We start from the raw sequence: 20,577 nt of genomic DNA, 5'->3' as shown, positions 1-20,577 counted from the left end.
GATTCCCATCTCATTCTCCAGCACTCATTAAGTTTAGGAGCACCTCTCTCTCTCTCTCTCTCTCTCTCTCTCTCAAAGGTCTTCCCCTGGGAGATGATGGCAGATGCTTCTGTCTGTCACCCTAAAATTAAAATCAAGATTCCGCAGCTATTCTCTAAGACAGATAGACATGAAAGACCAACAGTGAGGAATGCCCCACTGCATGAGCAAAGACTCTAATTCAGAATTACGTACCTACTCTCTCGTTATCATTTCCCTGATTAATTTTAGCTCCAGCATATAAGAGGGGAACATGCCACTGGCTGCGTACTAATTATCCACCACTGTCTAATTAATGAGATTTTCTGCCATACTCAGGGGTTTGAGTCACAGCAGGTCCGTCATACACGCGGGTTTACTCTAAGTATGATATGCAAGGGAGTAGCTCCAGGCTTCATTTTAGTACTAGTGGGGACTCCCAGGCCTAGGTCATGATGCAAAAAGCTTCTTCTTTCCTAATATTGGATTTCCAGGGAAGAAACTCACAGCAGACCCGTGCTCACCAGAAACCTTCTATCCACTACATATGGCATTTTATTATTATTTTTTTGTGGACATTAAATCGACACATCTCAGATGATGTACAGTGTAGAACACCTGCCCTACCGCAGCTCTGGTCCATATGTGTGTTTTTTTTGTTTAATCTACATTACCAGCATTGTTTGCAGTTGAAAGACTATGACGTCCAATGGAGACTTTCCAGCCCAGAGATGGACGAGGATCAGAAAGTTTCAACCTAGACATCAGAAGCCTGGAAGATAGGACACCTGACTCTGGGCTACAAGCAGGGAGTAGTCATCAATAAACACTTGTTCCAACAGGTGTATCTTGCTCGCTGTGCTCCAGAGCATTTGACAAATGACACATCTGAGATAGTGTCTTAGGAAAGCAAGCTGTTGAACATTACTCATGCATGTGAGTCTCGGAGACTGTTATCAGAGACACCGAGGAAAGGAATGAGGGCTCTGATTCTTTCTCCTTTACTGGACTTTCAAGCTTCGAGCTTTTTATTTTTAATTTTTGTGTGTGCATGTGATGAGGGGGGGAGAGGAAGAGGAGAGAGGGAGGGAGGGAGGGAGGGAGAGAGAGACACAGAGAGAGAGACAGAGAGAGAAAGAGACAGAGACAGAGAGAAAGAGACAGAGAGACAGAGTGCAGGCAACAATACATGCCAAGGCAAATGTGTGGAGGTCAGAGGTCAACTTTGGGTATTGGTTCTTGCCTTCTACATTATTTGCACCTGGGGCTCTTTACTTCTTCTTTTTTTTTCTTTTATTTTTTTTTTCCGGAGCTGGGGACCAAACCCAGGGCCCTAGCAAGCGCTCTACCATTGAGCTAAATCCCCAACCCCTCTTTACTTCTACGTACACCAGGCTGCTAGACTCTTTTCTCTCTGCCTCCCATCTTGCCACAGGAATACTGGGACTCACGTGTGAATGTTGTGTTCTTTACTCTTTGTGGCAAGGGCTTTACCCACTGAATTACCTTCCCAGCTTGATAAATTTAAGTTCTAATCAAACCCGTGCTCATTTAGCCATTCACCACATTCATTCGTTAAAATAGAATTACTATCAAGAATCTGCCATGTCCCAGGCTATTAGTGAGATTAGATGAATAACGCATGCCCCATTATGTAATTACCCCAAATCATGTAGATGGGTCCAACCTTGACCCATCAAGAACCAGGTCACGCTACACGAAGCAAGGCCATAGTTCACCTGCCACCTAAATCTGAGGAAAGACTCATTCACTGAAAAAAAAAAAGTTGAAGCTCTTGATGGTTTATGATATGATCATGGTCATTCAACTCAAGCTTCGGTTAGGTAGAGTTTGTGGGTCTTAGAGGCAAGTTCACAATCCTCATTAGCTGGGCCTTCTTACCTACCCACAGCCTGTTCTTGTTCCAGCCAAACTTCCCAAGAAACCAGTTGTGGGTTGTCCTGATGCTGTTTGTATTCTGATGTTAATTCTACCTCCTTAAGAGGGGTTGCCCTGATGAGCAGCCCATCACCTACCTACTCAAGGGATCCCATGTGAAACTTCTCCCCATTTTAACTGGTCAATAAAGGCAAGCGCCTGTGATTGAGCAGTGGAGGGGAAACTTGGGACTGGAGGTTTGAGAGTGGGGTCAGGTAGAGAGGCAGAAGGGAACCAGAGGGTAAGGAGAGGAGGAAGAAACCATGATGGACCAGAACCATGTGGCCAGAAGAAACCACAAGTAGCAAGGGGTCTCATGGTTGGGGCATGTTAGAATACTGTTAGATCTGACCAATCTAGGCTTATAGCTTATAATTATAATAACTGGGTTGTGTTCTTTTAAAATGGGATTGTTAATTCCAGCAATGGAAACCCAACTCACTTTCCTATTGTTTTCCTTTTATGGAGAAGATAGACCAATGAGGGAGGCTTGAAGATCATTTCTGTCTCTCCAAGAGAGCTCAGTTCTCCTGATCTTTATGAGCAGGGAATCAAGTCTATAGATTTCTCATTCCTACTGACTTGGATAAGCAAGAAGATATAGCACAGTTTTAGACATCGCCCATCTATTCAGGTCTTCAACCTCTGATGCAATTTCCCACTGGCTACCTCTGGAATAGCTCTTCTTTTTATATGGAGGCTTGGGGAGAATCTGCTTCATAGAAGGTGTACAGGCATCTTCTCACTTGAATGAGGGGAGGGTGGCATGGTCTATGGAAAGCCACATAATGCTGGTCCTCTGTATGACAGCCATCCGGATGGGCCTTCTGTGTCCTCTCTCCTTGTGATTTCTTAGCTAAGACCCCTTTCCTAAGAAATGTGGATAGGCAGCACACACAACCAGGAGGCTCACGGGAATCTATAGAGAAAGGTGCTGGGAGGCCAGGAGGCAGGAGCATTGTCTTGGAGGCACCAGATCTATCAAGAAGTACAGTGAGGCTGAACAGAAGGCGAAGGAAGTGATGTCTGAGAAGCCAGGAAAGTATATGGGAGGCAGGGTGAGCTCCGGGGGGGCACTTGCAAGCCATTTGCCTTCGCTTATTAATATTAAAATTTACCTTGAGGGAATTGGGAAGCCACACAAGTAGAGAACTAATATGGCCCATGTTTTAATTAATTATTTAATTATTTTAAAATTCTCTATTACACACTCATGGGTGTACACATACATGTGCATTGTGTGTGTATGAACATGTGAAAGTTGGTCAGAGGACAGCTTTCAAGCGTCAGTCCTCTCATTCCATCATATAGCACCCAGGCATCGAACTCAGATCATCAGGCTTGACAGCAAGTGCCTTTACCCATCTAGCCCTCTCATCATCCCTTGGCTCATATTTTTAATGACTTCAATGAGTCCAGGGTCGAGAACAGCTTTTGGGTGAGTGTGACCAATCAAAAGCCACTACACCAGAGGGAAGGCTCATGGAAAATTCATGTGTCCATTTCACCTTGACCACATATACCCTAGTTCTAAATAATTAAACCTAGAAAGAATTTGTGCAGACAGATGTGTAATTAAGAACACTGCTAAAGGCATGCTCTCACCTAGGAGTGAATTTGCAAGCAATCGAAGTAACTAACAGATTCATTTTCCAATATGAGGCAAAAATCTAAATTTGTCATGACAATCATATCCATGCTAAAATGCAAAAAAAAAACAGAGGTACAATGAGTTTAGTCATTGCACCCTGGTTACTGTTGTTTGTAAATGACAATGACAAGGCTACAATTTTTTTATCTCTCTCTCTCTCTCTCTCTCTCTCTCTCTCTCTCTGTCTGTGTGTGTGTGTGTGTGTGTGTGTGTGTGTGTGTGTGTGTATGGCTAGACATTTATTTATTTATTTATTTATTTGTGTGTGTGTATGTGTGTATGGCTAGACTTTTATTTATTTATTTATTCATTTATTTGTGTGTGTGTATGCATATGTTTGTATGGAGAGGGTGGTAGAGTTAGATGCTGAGTGTCTTCCTCAATTGCTCCCCACCTTATTTTTTGAGACAGGGTCTCTCCCTGAACCCGGAGCACACTTTTAAGGCTAGTCTGGCTGACCAGCAAGATCCAAGGATCCTCCTGTATCCGTTTTCTTAGCACTAGGGTCACAGGCCTGTTACTCCAGGTAAAATGGGGGCGTTGAACTCAGGTCCTTGTGCTTGTTCAGAAAGCACTTTACCGATTAGGTCATCCCTCTAGTCCCACATCCAGGATTTTAGTCTGGGTAATTCAGTGAAGAGCCCCCACTGTTAAGCATGTCTGTGTTTTCTTCACCTTGCGTGGTCACATGAGATACAGTAGGGTTGAACTTCATTCGAGGGCATAGTCTGAGGTTTGCTGCAGCCTCCACTGCTCCCTTTCATTTTTAACACATGTTCGCCTGCCTTTGGTGTTCTTTTAGCCTGATATACCTGGTCTTAATATTCTCTGAAATCCCCACAACAAATTCTGTAGGGGAAGTGACGTGGGTTCTTTCTAGGTCCCAGATGGCAGAGAGACTTCGTCTCACAGGCTCATGGCTGGTAATGCTGAGGACTGTCAAATCTTTGACAAAATACTGCAAGGCAATTGCTTTATATCCATTCAACTGGTGATGTGTACCATTGGTATGGTACCAGGATGCATTGCGTCTTTGTGGACAATGTTCTAGGCTAAATTAGAATGTAGCAGAGGGCTAGGCTGCTTATGTCGTACTTTATCTCATTTTCCATGCTTTCATCTGCCCTGAGAAGATGGGATCTCTGGTTGTCTTGATTTTGATTACTGAGGAGAAAAACGTATTTCTAGGAATTGAGGCATTTGGTCTTACATAGGAACAAACTCACTTCAACAAAGAAATTGCAGGGAGTGATAAATATTTAACCTATTGTGTTGGCTATTATTATTATTATTATTATTATTATTATTATTATTATTATTATTGTTATTTTGTCAAGTTGGCACAAGGTAGGTCATCTGGGAAAAAAGAACCCAACTGAGGAACCAACTCCACTAGAATGGCCCGTGGGTGTTCTTCTGCCGTGGGAGGGCCCTGCTTACTGTAGGCGGTGCCACCCCTGGGCATGTGGAACTGAGTTGTATTTGAAACCAGGCTGAGCAAGCCACGGGGAGTGAGCCATTAAGCAACATTTCTCCATGGTCTCTGCTTCAGTTCCTGTCCTGACTTTCCTCAGGACTATATAGGTTGAATAATCCCATTTCTACCCAAGTTGCTTTTGGTCAGAACATTTTATCACAGCAGTAAAAGCCTAATTGGGACACCCATTGGCCTGAGGTCTTACTGAGTGGACTGCGGCGTCTCTGGTGGAGTTTATTTGGTGGGGAGTGGGGCCTCCGGTGGGCTGTGGAAATGAACCCCGCCCCAGGAGATAGCATTTCCTCGGAGTCCTAGAGTTGGGTTAGCAAATATTTACCATGGAGAACTGGGTCAAAATTTGGCTGAGGGGATATAGTTTCCGCCGCTGCTGCTGCTTCCCGGCTTTTTCTGGTGTTGGCTGTGATTCAGGACAAAGTTTTTTAAGGATAGCAAAGTTTGTACTTTAAGTATGTCTCACATCCTCTCTGTGATCACAGCACAAAAGCAGCCGAGACGACAGCCAACGCAGGGCTGAATTGTGTCCTTTCCCACCGCAGACGATCAAATATCTGACAAGAATCCATTTTAGCAACTGAGGGGTTTATTCCGGCTCATGGTCTGAGGAGATAAATTCTGTTGTGGTGCAGAAGACATGGCAGCAGGAATGGGAAGCATCTGGTCCCATTGAGACCAGAGTCAAGAAGCCGAGCGGGACCAGGAAGTGGAACTGGCCTACATCTTGTTTTGTTTTAGACATTTATCATTTGCTGGTGTGTATGTGTGTTTGTCTGTCTGTGTATGAAGTCCACAGCATGCAGGTGCTGTGGAGGTCACAAGAGTGTGTCAGATGCCCTGGAGCTAAGGTTACAGGTGGTAATGAGCCTCCTGAGGTGCATGCTGGGAACTGAACTCTGGTCCCCTGCAAGACCAGCAAATGCTCTTACCCATTGAGTCATTTTTCCAGGCCCTGGGGCTAGGCTATGAAAACCTCAGGGTCTGACCTAGTGACCTATTCACCCCAATGAGGTTCCACCTTTGAAAGGTATCTTAGCCTTCTAGGTCAGTGTACTGTCTGTGAGACTAGATGTTCAACAACATGACCCTACAGCGGAAAGTTCATATTAAATCCACAACAAATTATGCCAATGTTGTTCCTTGGCAGACATGGTTTTCCAATGCCCAGCTTGGGAATGGGGACTATGAGTGTAGCATCATCTCTGAGATGTAGCAACACCCTTCTGAGCCTCAGTTTCCCTATTGGAAATATAAGAACCATTGCCCCATCTGGAAGTGGGGACCATGGTGGGATGATCATCTCTGCGATGTATTAACACCCTTGTAAGCTCCATTATCCTTAGAGGAAATATAAGAACAAAAACAACTATTTCTTGATGTGGTTGTAAGGATAAAGCAGGTGAGGCTTATCTGCTATAAAGCAACTTCCCAGCAATTAAACTGCCACAATGTCTGTTTTCATTATTTTATTGACATCTTTGTCTCCCTTTACTCGCCACAGATCTGGGTCAAATGGCCAACCAGCAGTTCCGCAATTGCACATGAAATTTAGAAACCAATTGACAGGCAGGTGCGGAGAAAGGAGATCCTCAAATGGGTCACGATACGGGGAGAAATATGTTCTTCCAGTTGAGCGATTCAAACAATTGAGTGTTACTGGGTCACTCCTGAAAACTCTACCTCTGTTTAGTGTCCTCATGGGATGCCAGGATTCAGGTGTGAACAGAGTCCGGCTATGTGCAAACTTACACGACATAGCTCATTTCCCTCCTCCTAACCCTCTGCCTACTGCACCTGCTGAGTCTCTCCTGAATGGGAGGGAGACAAGCTTGGTGGCCTCCTGTGTCCAGTGGGTGAATCTCCCTACAGATTGCCACAGGGTGCATCGCAGTGTTGGGGGCTGATTTAAAAACAACCACCCCTTATTGCTGGAGATACAGTTCCATGCTCTGCAAGTCTGAGGATCTTTACTTGATCTCCAGCACCTAGGTAAACAGATATGTACGTACGGCGGACTACATTTGCCACTGGGGAAGTGAGGATAGGCGAATCTCTGGGGCTCACTGGCCAGCTTGCCTACCAACTTTGTAAGATCTGGGTCCTAGTGAGAGCCCCTGCCTCAAGAAACAAGGCATGACATGTGACATTGACCTCTGGCCTCCACACGGATGTGTACATGTGTACATGTGCACTTGCAAACATGGACACACACACACACACGCACACACACACAAATATATGAAGTTCTCAAAGAATTAATAAAGGTTCGTTGCCTAGATGGATGGAAGACTGTCTACAAGGATGTCAGACAAATTCATCACTCCTGGAAGACTTTGAGAGACGCTCGTTTTCTGCATCGATGTGTTGAACATCACATTCGTGTGTAAATATTGATCAGCCGTTCCTCCAACCTGTTTCCCTGAGTGCCTTGCTGCTGAAGACAGAGGAGGTTTTCAAAGGAGGCAGCAGGCACTCGCAGCGAGACACAAAAACCCATGCACTGGTTTGAGAGTTAAGGAGGGGCTGCAGTGGGGACGGAGGGGGAGTGCAGAGCCTTCCAACTGGGAAGAGACTAATGAGCTCTGTCCCTCCTAGTGGCATCTCTGTGGCTGTGCAGATGATTGGAAGTCCAGTTGGATGTTTGAAAGAGAAAGCCATTCAGCAGGCGGGCACCCCACGTTCTTCTCCCTGGGAACAAGGCTACTGTACAGACAAGCCGGCTCTTTGAACCCCAAATCCAAAGTACCTACCAAAGGTACTGAGCACTCTCCTGAAATCCGCGCCCCCTTCTATTCCCACAGGTGTTTAGCTGGCTTGTGCTAAATAACCTGCTTCAGTTCCCAGGACCGCACTTCTTGCCTCTCAGCAGTGGGTTGCCCTCGTTGAAAAAAGATGTCCGCATAGTCCTGCCTTGGGAGAGCATTACAGCTTTATTGCATAGTCTCCCGCCAGTGAACATCTCTGTGGAGAAGCCGGGGTGGGCCTGATGACTCTGAGCTGTCTTGACATAACTGAATGTGGTCTGTGCCCAGCTGGGACTGGCTGGAGCTGGGCTCCCTTTGCTGGTAACAGGAGACATTGTTGAGCAGGGCTGTCCATATTGGAAATGAATTCTTGAACCTATGGTGGTACAGGCTCTTGAAGGAAGTGATGAGTTCCCATTGGCTGGCTTCCCACACTTAGTTGCCTTACATGTTGCTTCCTAGATTCTGTTAAGATCCCCCCTAGTCCCCAAATCCATCCCCCACTGAGCAACCACAGAGACACTCTGATTATACTCTTTACCTTGGAGGCTGCATTCAGAGATCTGCCCAGGGGACCCAACTCTAAGTGTGTCTTTGGGATAATGTGGTTTGGAACATGTGGTGTTTGGCGAAATCCCTAGGAAGTCCTGATTTGCTAAAGGATAAGAGGGAAACTAAATACTGATAATCAGAACTCACCCCAGGGCTTTATAAAGAAAAGTTCTGGAAGGCACACTTTCTCCTGTTGACTGTGAGCTTGCTTGGAGGCACTGAGGAGGGCGGGCAGCTTTCAAAAGACTAGAAGAGACTGTGAGATGGCTTAGCCATTATAAAGGCTCTTGTCACTAAACCTGGCAACCGGAGTTTGATTCCTGGGGCCCATAACGTGAAAGGAGAGAACAGACTCTCTCAAGCTGCCTCTGACCTCCCTGCCCATATGGCTATGAAAGAGACACAGCTCCATACTATGAAAACCATACAGATGAAGAGTGGAGTAGAAAGAAGGAAAATGAGGCAAAGGGGGAGGATGCAAGGGAGGAGGGGAGGCAGGGAGAACGTGTATCTGGTAACACAGCTCTACACTCACACTAGGATCCACTTTATGGGTTGTGATCCCCTTTGGGGGTTTACATATCAGACATTCTGCATATCAGATACTTACGTTACTATCATAAACGGTAGCAAAATTACAGTTATGGAGCAGCAACAAAAATAATTTTATGGTGGGGGATCACCAGAACATGAGGAACTGTATTGAATGGTCATTAGAAAGATTGAGAACCGGTGGTCTATGACATTGTGTGTGTGTGTGTGTGTGTGGTGTGTGTGTGTGTGTGTGTGTGAGAGAGAGAGAGAGAGAGAGAGAGAAAGAGAGAGAGAGACAGAGAGACAGAGAGAGACAGAGAGAGAGACGGAGAGAGAGACAGAGAGACAGAGACAGAGAGAGATAGAGAGAGACAGAGAGACAGAGACAGAGAGAGACAGAGACAGAGAGAGACAGAGAGAGACAGAGACAGAGAGAGACAGAGAGAGACGGAGAGAGAGACAGAGAGACAGAGACAGAGAGAGAGACAGGGACAGAGAGAGACAGAGAGAGACAGAGAGACAGAGACAGAGAGAGACAGAGACAGAGACAGAGAGAGACAGAGAGAGACAGAGACAGAGACAGAGAGAGACAGAGAGAGAGACAGAGAGAGAGACAGAGAGAGAGAGAGAGGAAAGTAAGTTAACACAGGTGGGATTTCCCATGGTTTCTAACCCCTGAGGGTCATACTGGATGTTATTGCTAATATCAGAGATACTTCTAGGAAATCCATGCTCTCTAAAATAACATACCCCGGGCATTCTTAAAGGCCATGTCCAGGGACATAATGGGGTGATAACAGGAGCCCTGTGTGATTTACAAAGCATTAGGAGTCGGTTTGCCTATGGATTTCCCACTAGAAGGCTCTGGTCGTGTGCTCGGGTGAGACACAGGAGCTTATTGGGTCTCTGACTGAGGCAGGAAGGACACTAATGAAGAGAAAGTGTCCAAGGCAGCAAAGGGAGAAGGCATGTCTACCCTGAAGTTCCTCAGAGCCTGAACAGGTGGGTTGATGCCCATCCAAGGGACCCAAATGACACCAAAGCACCGTGTGTTCCAGGTGACTGTCACCATCTGTGAGGTAGAGAGTGGCCCAGTGGCAGCTGCAGAGGTTAGGGGGACTGGAGCGTTGCATCACGTGTCAGCCACAAAGACTGTTGACGGATGGGAAACAGAACACAGATCCCGCCATTTTCCCTCGGGTCCTCTGCATCTTTGTGAGTGACCAAGGAGTCATTCCCTTCCTTCTCTAGGCTCATCCCAGAATCTCAAGGCCGTATCTTACCTGCTTGGATTGGGTAATCTGTCTATCTCTGAGCCAATGACTGGGCCTGGAGGACCCATTGCTGGCTGGCCATCTGGACTCACTGGTGATCGTTGCAGGCTGCAGATGCCCAGTATGCCCTGAGCATCTTAACGCTGTGTCCTCTCTCTCTAATACCCTTTGGTACCTCGTCTGTTTGGCAGACTGGTTAATACTGACTGTGAGGTTGGTGAGATGCAGGGAAGGACGCTTGTCCCTAAGCCTGATGACCTGAGTCCTTCTTAGTAACTCAGTAGTAGAGAGAGAACTCCTGCAAGTTGTTCTGTGCTCGTGCATGCATGGGCGTACACACACACACACACACACACACACACACACACACACACACACACAAATATTAAAATAAAACATACTATTTGTCAGCTTGACAGAATCTAGAGCTACCTAGGGGTCAAGCCTCCAGGTTTATCCTTGAAGGGATTTCCAGCCTGGGGTAATCACAGTGAGAAAACCGACTTCGGGTGTGTGCAGTCCTATTCATAATGCGAGTACCAACACTCATCTTGCTGCTTCCTGGCTGTGCACGCAATGTGACCAGCTGTCTCTCACTTCTGTCATCAAGATTTCTCCACCGTCATCGACTGTACTTTTTAAGTCATGAGTCATAAGCCTTTCCTCCCTCACATCCCTTTCATCAGGCATTTTGCCACAGTCCCTAACATAGCCTCCTTTCTGTCTTAGTTTAAGTCTCTCCCTTGAGGGCTGTTTTGTGACTGCATTGACTGTCATCTTGTTTGTTATTACAGATGGTCAAACGGGAGGACGCTCTGACTTAGAATTTGTTGACCACGTGACAATGGGGAAGCGATGCATACCTGATAGAAATATTACTTTTTGATTTTGTTAATTTTGATTTTTTTCCCCCTTGGGCTGGCAATATGTGACATGGTACTCTATGGATGCTGTGTGGCTTCCTGGTCAGCTGTCACAGGGTATATAACTCCTTTCCCACAGGGCTCTGCTTAGTTGGTACATTTATTGTAGAAGGTAGCCAATGTTCCATGAAATATTGAAATACGTTCATAAGAGAGAGCGTGTGTTTCAAGGTTGTGCCCAACCATGGGTTGATGCGAATGCTCCAGTAGACAGGGCAGGGTATACTGTTCGGGTTGATGGTATGAAATATGTTTTAACTCAAGATGTTCTTGACTTAATGATGGCAAGACAGGTAAAATGAAGCCACTTCCCCAGAGACTCTTATTTAAGAGCAGTGTGTCATTAAATATTGTCAAAGCACTGTTAATACCAATGATATTGCCTTATGGCAAGAACATATTTAATGCTTATTTTCTCCTTTAAATAATCTAATTTATTCCTTTTTATATAATTTATTTAAATATAATATTTATTTACACTATAGTATATCAATATATTATATATGATGTATAATATGTATCTATAAATATTTATTTGAATATTTTTATGTAATTATAATTCTTTAAATAAGCTAATAGTAAGATGTTAGAGGCTGTGGTGATTTGCGCTCCCTGACTGACCGCTGTCAGACCCCCTTCTTGGTGCCCTGGATGACTTGCTTCAGCAGAGGGATGTCAACTGAGCAGTTAAGAGGCCAACTTTCAGTACAGTCAGGCTGCTTTGGATACTGTGATGAGATGTCTTGTGGAAGCTACATAGCAACCACAGCTGCGTGCTGCCAAGGCACAACTCCGGCTCCAGGGGGCGCTGTTCCCGGCACAGCTGGTTAGGCAGTTTGAGCAAGGCTTTCTGCTGCCCAAAGCTTCAGTTTAGCTCAGTAGTCATTCCCACCAGGGCTAGAGGAGCATTAGAGGGCACACTCTCTGTGGTACCCAGCAGAAGACCTGTGGATGGCACATACCTCATAAGTTTCTCTTTATTTATAGAAGAAGATTGGGCTCACTCTTACAGTCAATTGGGAGATTCTATTCCTATGACACCCCTGGTGTTGCGACGTCAGGGTCAATCAAAGGCTATTCTATTTATCTATCGTTAGCAGAGCTGAACATGCCAGTCACACAAAGTGTAGATGGTGGAGAGGTAGTAGGAGGGAAGAGGTGGTGATGGCAGCGGCAACAGCAACAAGAGGTGACGTCAGAGTTCCAGAGTGTCTAGGGGTAGAAATGGTGGGAAGCAGAGGTAGTGGAAACCATGTGAAATGGCAGAAGTAGAGAGGACGTGAAGCAGGGAGAGTCAAGGGTGAAGGAAACTAGGAAGGCTATGAAGGTGAGAAACAGGAGGCTCTGTTGCCATGCAGTTTCCAGAGACCTGGCGAGCCTTATGGGCCTGGGGCATCAGATACCCCAGGTCCAAGAGCCACAGGATTACCTCTGTAGGAGCTGAGGATATTAGAGATTTGGGAGTTGGGACATGAGCAGGCAGTGTTTGCTGCTGCTGCAAGCTGAGGGTTATACCAGCTGCCAAACATGTGTGGTTAAGGCCCAGAGTAATAAGCCAGCTAGCTGGGTCCTGATAGTTTGAGTCTCTGGCTTCTACAGCCTGGAGCAACAGGTCTGTGGCTCTCAGGGCTTGGAGATGTGAGCCTCTGGGTCTGCCTTGAGCACTCAAGAGCCTAGGACACCCAGCATTGACCCACTCTGTCCCACTCGCGATTTCTCGCTGTTTGGAAGCAACAGGTTGTCAGGAGGTACTCCAGCACCACTGGAAAAGCAGCTGTGTGTCACTCATTCATTGGCCTTTCAAGGGGTTGTGAGTCACTCATGATGTGTGAGGTCTTGTAAGTGATGGGAGCGTAACAAGGACAGAACGAACTGGAACATCTTCCCCTCGTGGAGGTGATATTCTGATGAGGGAGGTCAAACAATAAACATAGTAGTATATACACATACGAATATACACGAATAACTAAGCATGACACGTAGTGTATAGGTACACATTTCATTATGTATTTGTATATGAATAAAAATCTAACAGGTGGGAAAGGCAGGGGTGGGTATCCATGACAACTTTACACATTCTGGGCAGCAAAGAACTCTGTGGGAGGTTAAGTGAGGGCTCAGTCCACATAGTCATCTAGGGGAGAGATAGATGTAGAGGTGGTTATAGGGGTTCTTGGCCACAAATAAACCATGGAGATTCTGGGTGACTGGAATGGATGGAAAAGTTGCATAATCAAACTGTGGTTGTGAGGTGTGCAGCCTGGGTAGTCTGAGCTAGAAGGGAAGCTACCGGATGGTTCTCGGTATTTGAGTGATACTGTTGGGTTGTCTCTGACCATCCTAGCTGCTGAATTGAAAGAGAGGTGGTGAAGGGATGTGGGCATGGGACAGTATGGGACTGGGAAGGGAAAGTCATTCCTTGATCTAGAATCCAGAATGAGACCCATCCCAGAGAAGAGCTGTTGGCTGTGAATGTGTGGAAAGGAATCCCCCGAAAAGTTTGTAGAAGACTGGATGTGAGTGAGAGTCAGAAAGAGAGAGAGATCAAAGATGTGTCAGACATTGACCAGAGACACTGAAGGATTGGCTGTGTGCTTTAAAGAAGGTTCTGGAAGAAGTAGGTTGGAGTGGACGGGGTGTTATGTAAAGTACCACACTACTGTGTCCTTCTCCTGCAGATCTCTCTTCTCTCAGCTCTGGGTAAGTGTGCCTCCTGGTGGTCCTGGCTTCCTAAGCAGAAACTAGCCCTAAGCAAAGATTCTATTTGTGTTTCTTGATTACTTCCCAAGTCACTAGAGATGCTCGTGGAGGTTCCCTTCTGAGCAAGTAGGCTACAGAGACCCCTGTCCAGAAGCCCTGGGGTGTTGTGTGCTATTCTTTCTGGATTTGGTAAGAAGGGAACACCAGGAATGTCTAGAAATTTCCCTCACCCTCATAGTTCACCCTGAGGATTCGAGGAGACATCTGTCACCATGGCTCTGACTGTGGAGTGGGTCATGGCAGCTATAAAAATCCACTCCATTCTGCTGTCTGGAACCTTGCTGGGAGAGTCCTGGCACAGCCAGACTGGATTCCTTGCCCTCAGGCATCTCCCAGCATGCTTTTGCCTTGGATCATTTTTGCTTTCAATTTAAAAAGTGAAAGAAGAGCTTGGGAGGAAGAATGGAGTCAGGGAACAGAACAAAGGGATGGGCATAGTGTGTGATGTCCCTCGCTCTTGTACAATTGTGTGGGAGGGCCAGGGTTTGGGAGTCAACTCCTCTCTCCGGTGGCTGGTTTTGTAAATCAAAGTTGGTTGTAATCATCAACTTTATGCCTTTATTGATTTCACACAGCCATCTGGCTGTAAATGCATCATGAAGCTTGGCTGCACGTATACCAGTCCAGGTCTCTTCTTTCTATACCTTTTCAGCCCAAGTGGGCAGAAAGAAACCTCTGTCATCAGTCTTGGGTGGGCAGGGGTGTGTGATCTCCACATCTCTCTGCCACCTCCCAGGGTCTAGGATAAAACCATGTTGGTGATAGAGGCACAGAAGAAATGCCTCCCAGCCTAGGCATGGGTTATAGCCGAGTGTACCCTATTTGGCTTTGGGTTGGGAGACACTTCTGATTTAAACTGCAGGAAAACCAGAGTGGCAGGAACCCTGCAGACCCCACAGATCCCCAGTGGGGAAAAACACCCATGCCCACGTAGCTATGGGCTTCCACATGGGTAAGGAACTATCCACTTGCCTTAACCACATCTTCATCGGATGACCTGCACTCCACCGAGTCCGACAGCCCTTGTACTGTGCCATCTTCCTCTACTGAGATCACCTTCACAGGGACAGCCACTGTTTTCCCAGTGAGGATGGCCGTGTTCAGGATCTCTGCCTCCTGGAAGAACAAACACATTGTCCATTACCTAATCTCCAAATGACCTGTCACCTGAATGTGAGGATGTCTCGTCCTACCTCCCTGCAAAAGGCCTGGTCTTTCACCTGGGCACAGGAAGCCAAATGTTGAAAACAGGCAGTTGCCAAGAGGCCATTTTTGTCCACACCTGGATTTTTGTAGGGAGGATGTGATGGGGACAGTGACGGAGTGAATTCATGACACTGTGTTTGGCAAACACACATGAATCTGTAACCATGTACCCAGCACCCTCGTAAGAGCCCTGCAAGTACTGATCCTTCACATTACCAAATGAGGCAGGCAACATTCCTGTTCCTTAGGTAGCACAGGAAGGTTTTCTGGCGTACCCAAGGTCACAAAGCTAGGGAGAAACGAAGGTGAGACTTAAATAGGGAATTTCAGCTTCTCGATCTTTGCATTAGTGACCTAGATGGTTCTTATATACAACACTTTCGACTGTAAGAGCATAGATGGGCAATGCCAGAGAGAAGATGGGCATGGCCTTGCCTGCTTCTCTCTCTTCTCCTTTCACTTTCTTGCGACTTTCCAGGCTTTCCCTGGGTTCTAGCCTGTGAATGCTATTGTGGCTGAAATCACACACCCACAGTCACTCCAATGCAGCACGTGTATGCATAAAACTAACTGGCTTCCTCCTATGCACTCACAAAACCACGCATTTTTGCCATTAAACGTTCCCTTGAGGGACGGAACAAGAGATCTGTCCTTAGGTCACCATGTGCCCTAGTTGCAGGGTGTGGTGAAATTGGGCAGGAAGCTGGGCTGAAAACTCGGCTGGCTATCCTTAATCATGACGGAAGGTACCATGCAGATTTCACAGCTTCAGGGATGGACCCTACAGTGTAGAGAGGGAAGGAACAAAAGGTGAGTACACAGACACAGGGTAAGCTGGGATCGGGGGGACTGGGCTCTCTGATGGCCAAGTCACAGCCCCTTGTTTATTATATTCATGTCTCAATGACAAACATCATGACCAAGAAGCAAGTTGGGGAGGGAAGGGTTTATTCAGCTTACACCTCCACATTGCTGTTCGTCACCAAAGGAAGTCAGGACTGCAACTCAAGCAGGTCAGGAAGCAGGAGCTGATGCAGAAGCCATGGGGGGATGTTACTTACTGGCTTGCTTTCTCTTAGCTTGCTCAGCTTGCTTTCTTATAGAACCCAAGACCACCATCCCAGGAATGGCCCCACCCACAATGGATGGGCTGTACCCCCCACCCCTTGCTTGATCAGTAGTCGAGAAAATGCCTTACAGCTGGATCTCATGGAGGCATTTCCTCAAGGGAGGCTCTTTTCTCTGTGATAACTCCAGCTTGTGTCAAGTTGACACACAAAACCAGCCGGTACAATTCATGGTATATATGTTTATATAAAGTTGAACAGGGAGGTGGGGTTATTGCATACAGGTAAACAAGGGGGCAGGATTGTTATTGATAGCTGAACAAGGAGGCAGGTTTAGCTAATGTCAGTAGGATCCATTTCTCTAGGGGAGGAGTCTTCAGGCCATAACTATTGTGGGGAAGCACACACTACATACACCACAGACACTGTCAACATCTACCTGTGGGCCAGAAGGATTTGCAGTTCTCCTGAATCTCATCCCTGGATGGCTTTGCCATTTTCCTTGACATAGCCCCCGCTCCAACCCGTCCATGTCAACCACACACATTCTCTCAGGACTGTGCTTGCACCCTACCCACTACACACAATAGCTGGCAACTGGGTGACTTCTGAGGTGAGGCAATACAAGGCAATGCAGAGTCCACCTAGCTTTTTCCCAGAGATACTTACTCTTGGGACTTAGCTGCCATGCCAGGAGGAACCCTGCATTTTGTAGAGCCAGAGCCTCCAACCGTAGCTTACCCTTTTCCGACAGCATTCCCATGAGGCCTTTCAGCAACAGGCCCCATTGCATTCTGGGAAGTCAGTGCCTGCCTAGCCCTTCTTGATAGAGTGACAGGAGATGGTTGTGTGCAGGGTCCGCTGGGTATCACCTGACTCAGCTGCCATTTTACTTTGACTTGTGGCCATTGGATCAGGGTGTCCCTGCTCTAAACACAAGCTCTGGGGGTTCTGGGGGTGAGGCACCTTCGTTTGTGACTTAGTTTGTAAATAGCCTTGTGAATTTGATTTTTGTGTGGAATCTGAACTGTGGGAGTTGTCTGCCAGAAGACAGAATGGAGGCTATCCCCAAGTGACATCACCACCTTCCTTATGGCAATCCTACTTCTTACGTAAGACACACTTCTTCCCTACCCCATGGCGCCTCACGGCATGTCAGCTCCTTTGGGTGAGCCTTAGCCTCGGCTGACATATGTCATTCTCATTGTAAAAGACAAGGCTCCACTTTGGAACATTCCTGAACTCAAAGCCAATGCACAGCCCCCCGCCCCAATATGCCACTAAACACACTTTAAATTTTATTATGCATGTTTATTTGTGTGTGCACTCAAGTGTGGTTGCATGCATGCATGTGTGCATGTGTGTGTGTGTGTGTGTGTGTGTGAGACTATGTGTGGAGTGGGCACATTTGCCATGTACACGTGTGGAGGTCAGAGGACAATGTATAATAAGAATCTGTTCCCTCCTTCTACTATGTGGAACCCAGGAATCAAACTCAAATTGTCAGGCTTGGCTGCAAGCCCTTCCTACACTGAGCCACCTTGCTAGCTCCATCCTATAGATGCTTCCTTTGCAGTTACATGCATTATTATCAACTGTAAGAAATGATAGCTGTCTCCCTGTCTCCATTTTGCTAGCAAAATGGCGATCAGGGCTGTTGCCAATCTCTTTACCCTTGGTGAAACAGGTTTCTTTTGCAGCGGGTAACAGTCAACACAGAGATGCAGAACTGTTCAGAGCGCTGGGAACGGGAGACTGTGAGAGCTCAGCCTTATATCAATCCCCTACTGTCCAATGAATACACAAACACACAGACATATGCACACATGCAACTCTAGTTGTATGCACACACAAATACACATAGTAAAACTTTGAAGTGTGTTTAATGGCATGTTGTGTGTGTGTGTGTGTGTGTGTGTGTGTGTGTGTGTGTGTGTGTGTGTGCGTGTGTGGAATGTTCCAAAGCCTTGTCTTTTAGGATGACAATGCATATGTCAGCCAAGAATAAGGTTCAGGGAATATCGGTAAGAGAAGAAGGAAGAATGCGAGAGCTAGCGGATGGAGAGAAGAGCTATGGAATTCTGTCCTCTGGACAAGACATGGATGATGAACACATCAACTCCCTCCCAAGAGCCAAGTAAGGCCAGACGACATTCCATCATGAACAGGGAAGGTGACCATGAGGCCCCATTCCAAGCTGAGGAATTATTTATAGTTGCTGAATCCCTCCTGGGGAGAGGGAGCCATTTTTCATCAGGAATGTAGCCACTGGTAGAGTGTCTCCTATTCACGAACACGTAAGCAGCCTTCATGGACATGGAGTGTTATTTTTAAAAGGTGGGTGGGGACCTTCTGGGGGAGGAGGGGAATTGGGGTGGGGATGGGTACGATCAAGATACATTTTATACATATATGAGATTATCAAAGGGTTTATTGCAGCAAATGCACAAGTTTGAAGAATCAGGTTCCAACCTCCCGGGATCTCCCAAGTTGCTGTGCGGAGAGGAGCTTCCTGCTGACTGAGGGAGGCAGGAGGACAAGTAAGCAGGTTTTTCTTGTCCTACAGCAGTGTGCTTTGGAAGTGACTTGTTACTGCCGCATAAGCTGGTCTCTCCTGACTGCTGCAAGACTCAGAATTTGTTCCATACAGTGTCTGATGACCCACTGTTCTAAGTCATTTTGGTGACCCAGCATTCCCTGCGGGATGTTCTTCCTGGGTGTGGTTGATTCCTTAAAGCTTTCTATTTCCCATCAAAGATCAATAACCTCACAAGCTCGGTGATCAGTCACCACCCACTCTTTGCCTTTTGTTTGCTTTCTGAAGTTCTTACCACCCTGGACTCACACACCACTAAAAAATAAATAAATAAATAAATAAATAAATAAATAAATAAATAAATAAATAAATAAATAGCAGCAAACATTGTCAGGGTGATGAGTTGGGAACTTTTCATGGACACCACATTAAACACAAGAGAGTTATTAGATGACCACAGAGATAGAGTAGATCTAATTAGCAATAAGACTGCAGGGCCATAAATAAGCCTCGTGCCTCTTCTCGCCAGCAGGGAGTATCACTCAGTCTGACGCCTGTGACATGTACAGATTTACAAACCACTCTCTCCTCCATCGAGTGCCTGGGTGCCTGGGTTCAGTGGTTGTAGCCTAAGAGAATCCCACACTTCAGCAGCCACCCTGAAATAAGACCGTTGCTCCACTTAATGGGGAGCAATAGTAGTTTGAAAACCAAAGCAGCCTGCCACTTAGGCTGGCTTCTCTGTGCCACCAAGCCCCACCTGCTCTAATATTTTTATTAATGTGAATTTAACTGTTTTTATCAAAGCCGCACATGTTCTGTTAAAAATATCACACCTACTCAATACCTCATGAAAGGATGTTCTACAAGCACTCCCTTCCCCATGCCCATTTCTGTGCCTTCAATAGCAATTCTCCTGCCCATGTTATGAACATTTTTCTATGTATTGAAATAGGGCACTATGTAACCTGGTCTCAATGGAATGGTTTTTAGATCCAACCCACCGTTCTAGTTTCATTGTTGTTGCTGTAATAAAATGCTCTGTGAAAAGAAACCTAGGGGTGGGAGGGTTCATTTTAGCTCAGAATTTCTTGTTATAGTCTGTCATAGTGGCAGGATCTTAAGAGAGATGGTCACATCACATCTATAGGCAAGAGAGAGCAGGGAGAGAATGCACATATATAGACTTACTGAGTGCTCGCCCAAGACCCAAGCGTAGGGAGAAGTACTGCCCATAGTGGGCTGGGTCTTCTTGCTTTAATCAACTCAATTAGGAAAAAATCAATCCTGCCCAGGCAAACACATAGAGCAACCTCATCTAGACAGTTCTTTTTTCAGACTCTCATGGAGGTTGTGTCAAGTTGATATTTGGAATTAATCATCACAATTACCAAATGGCGGCAGTATGGTAGATGAGATGTCTCTACAGCATTTGGTTCTCTCTCCTTAGTCACCTTACATAGTCTTGGTTGGGTCTCTTTACTGGGTAAACCTATTATCTCAAGGAAACTGTTCTAATCAGGTATTGGAAGGATCAGACAGAGAGGAGTCTACAAATTTCAACTTGGAGATGGTTACACCCTAGAGATCTGATATGCAACGGGATGACTGTGATTGGTGAGAATGTTCTAGATACTTGAAACTTGCCAGTGGAGTCAGGCTTAAAGTCTTAATTCTGTTAAAAATATCAAGCAAAATATGCGAGCTGTTAGTTCTATTATCTACTCTGATGGTGGCAGTCATTTCAGAATGTAACCAAAACACCATCCTACACACTGTAGAGCGTTTTCTTGTCAATTAAAACTTAGTAAAGCTAGGGGGGAAAATGAGGTGGTGATCCCGAATAGTTCTTGGGCACTGCCACAGGGAGGTTGAGTCTAGC

The 20,577-nt window shown here is 46.1% G+C and overlaps 1 protein-coding gene across 1 annotated transcript in view; it reads right to left on the bottom strand.

The window, feature by feature from the left end:
- Positions 1–20,577, bottom strand: part of Tmem132d (transmembrane protein 132D) — a 638,373-nt gene that overhangs the window by 63,579 nt on the left and 554,217 nt on the right. The window contains 1 exon segment of the mRNA NM_198727.2: positions 14,859–15,002. Within this exon segment, the coding sequence (NP_942022.2) occupies positions 14,859–15,002 (144 nt within the window).

This window comes from Rattus norvegicus, chromosome 12, assembly GCF_021556685.1.
Source record: "Rattus norvegicus strain SHRSP/BbbUtx chromosome 12, alternate assembly SHRSP_T2T, whole genome shotgun sequence".
Taxonomy (NCBI): domain Eukaryota; kingdom Metazoa; phylum Chordata; class Mammalia; order Rodentia; family Muridae; genus Rattus; species Rattus norvegicus.
The sequence above is the reverse complement of the archived record's forward strand: the minus strand, read 5'-3'. Positions and strand labels throughout refer to the sequence as shown.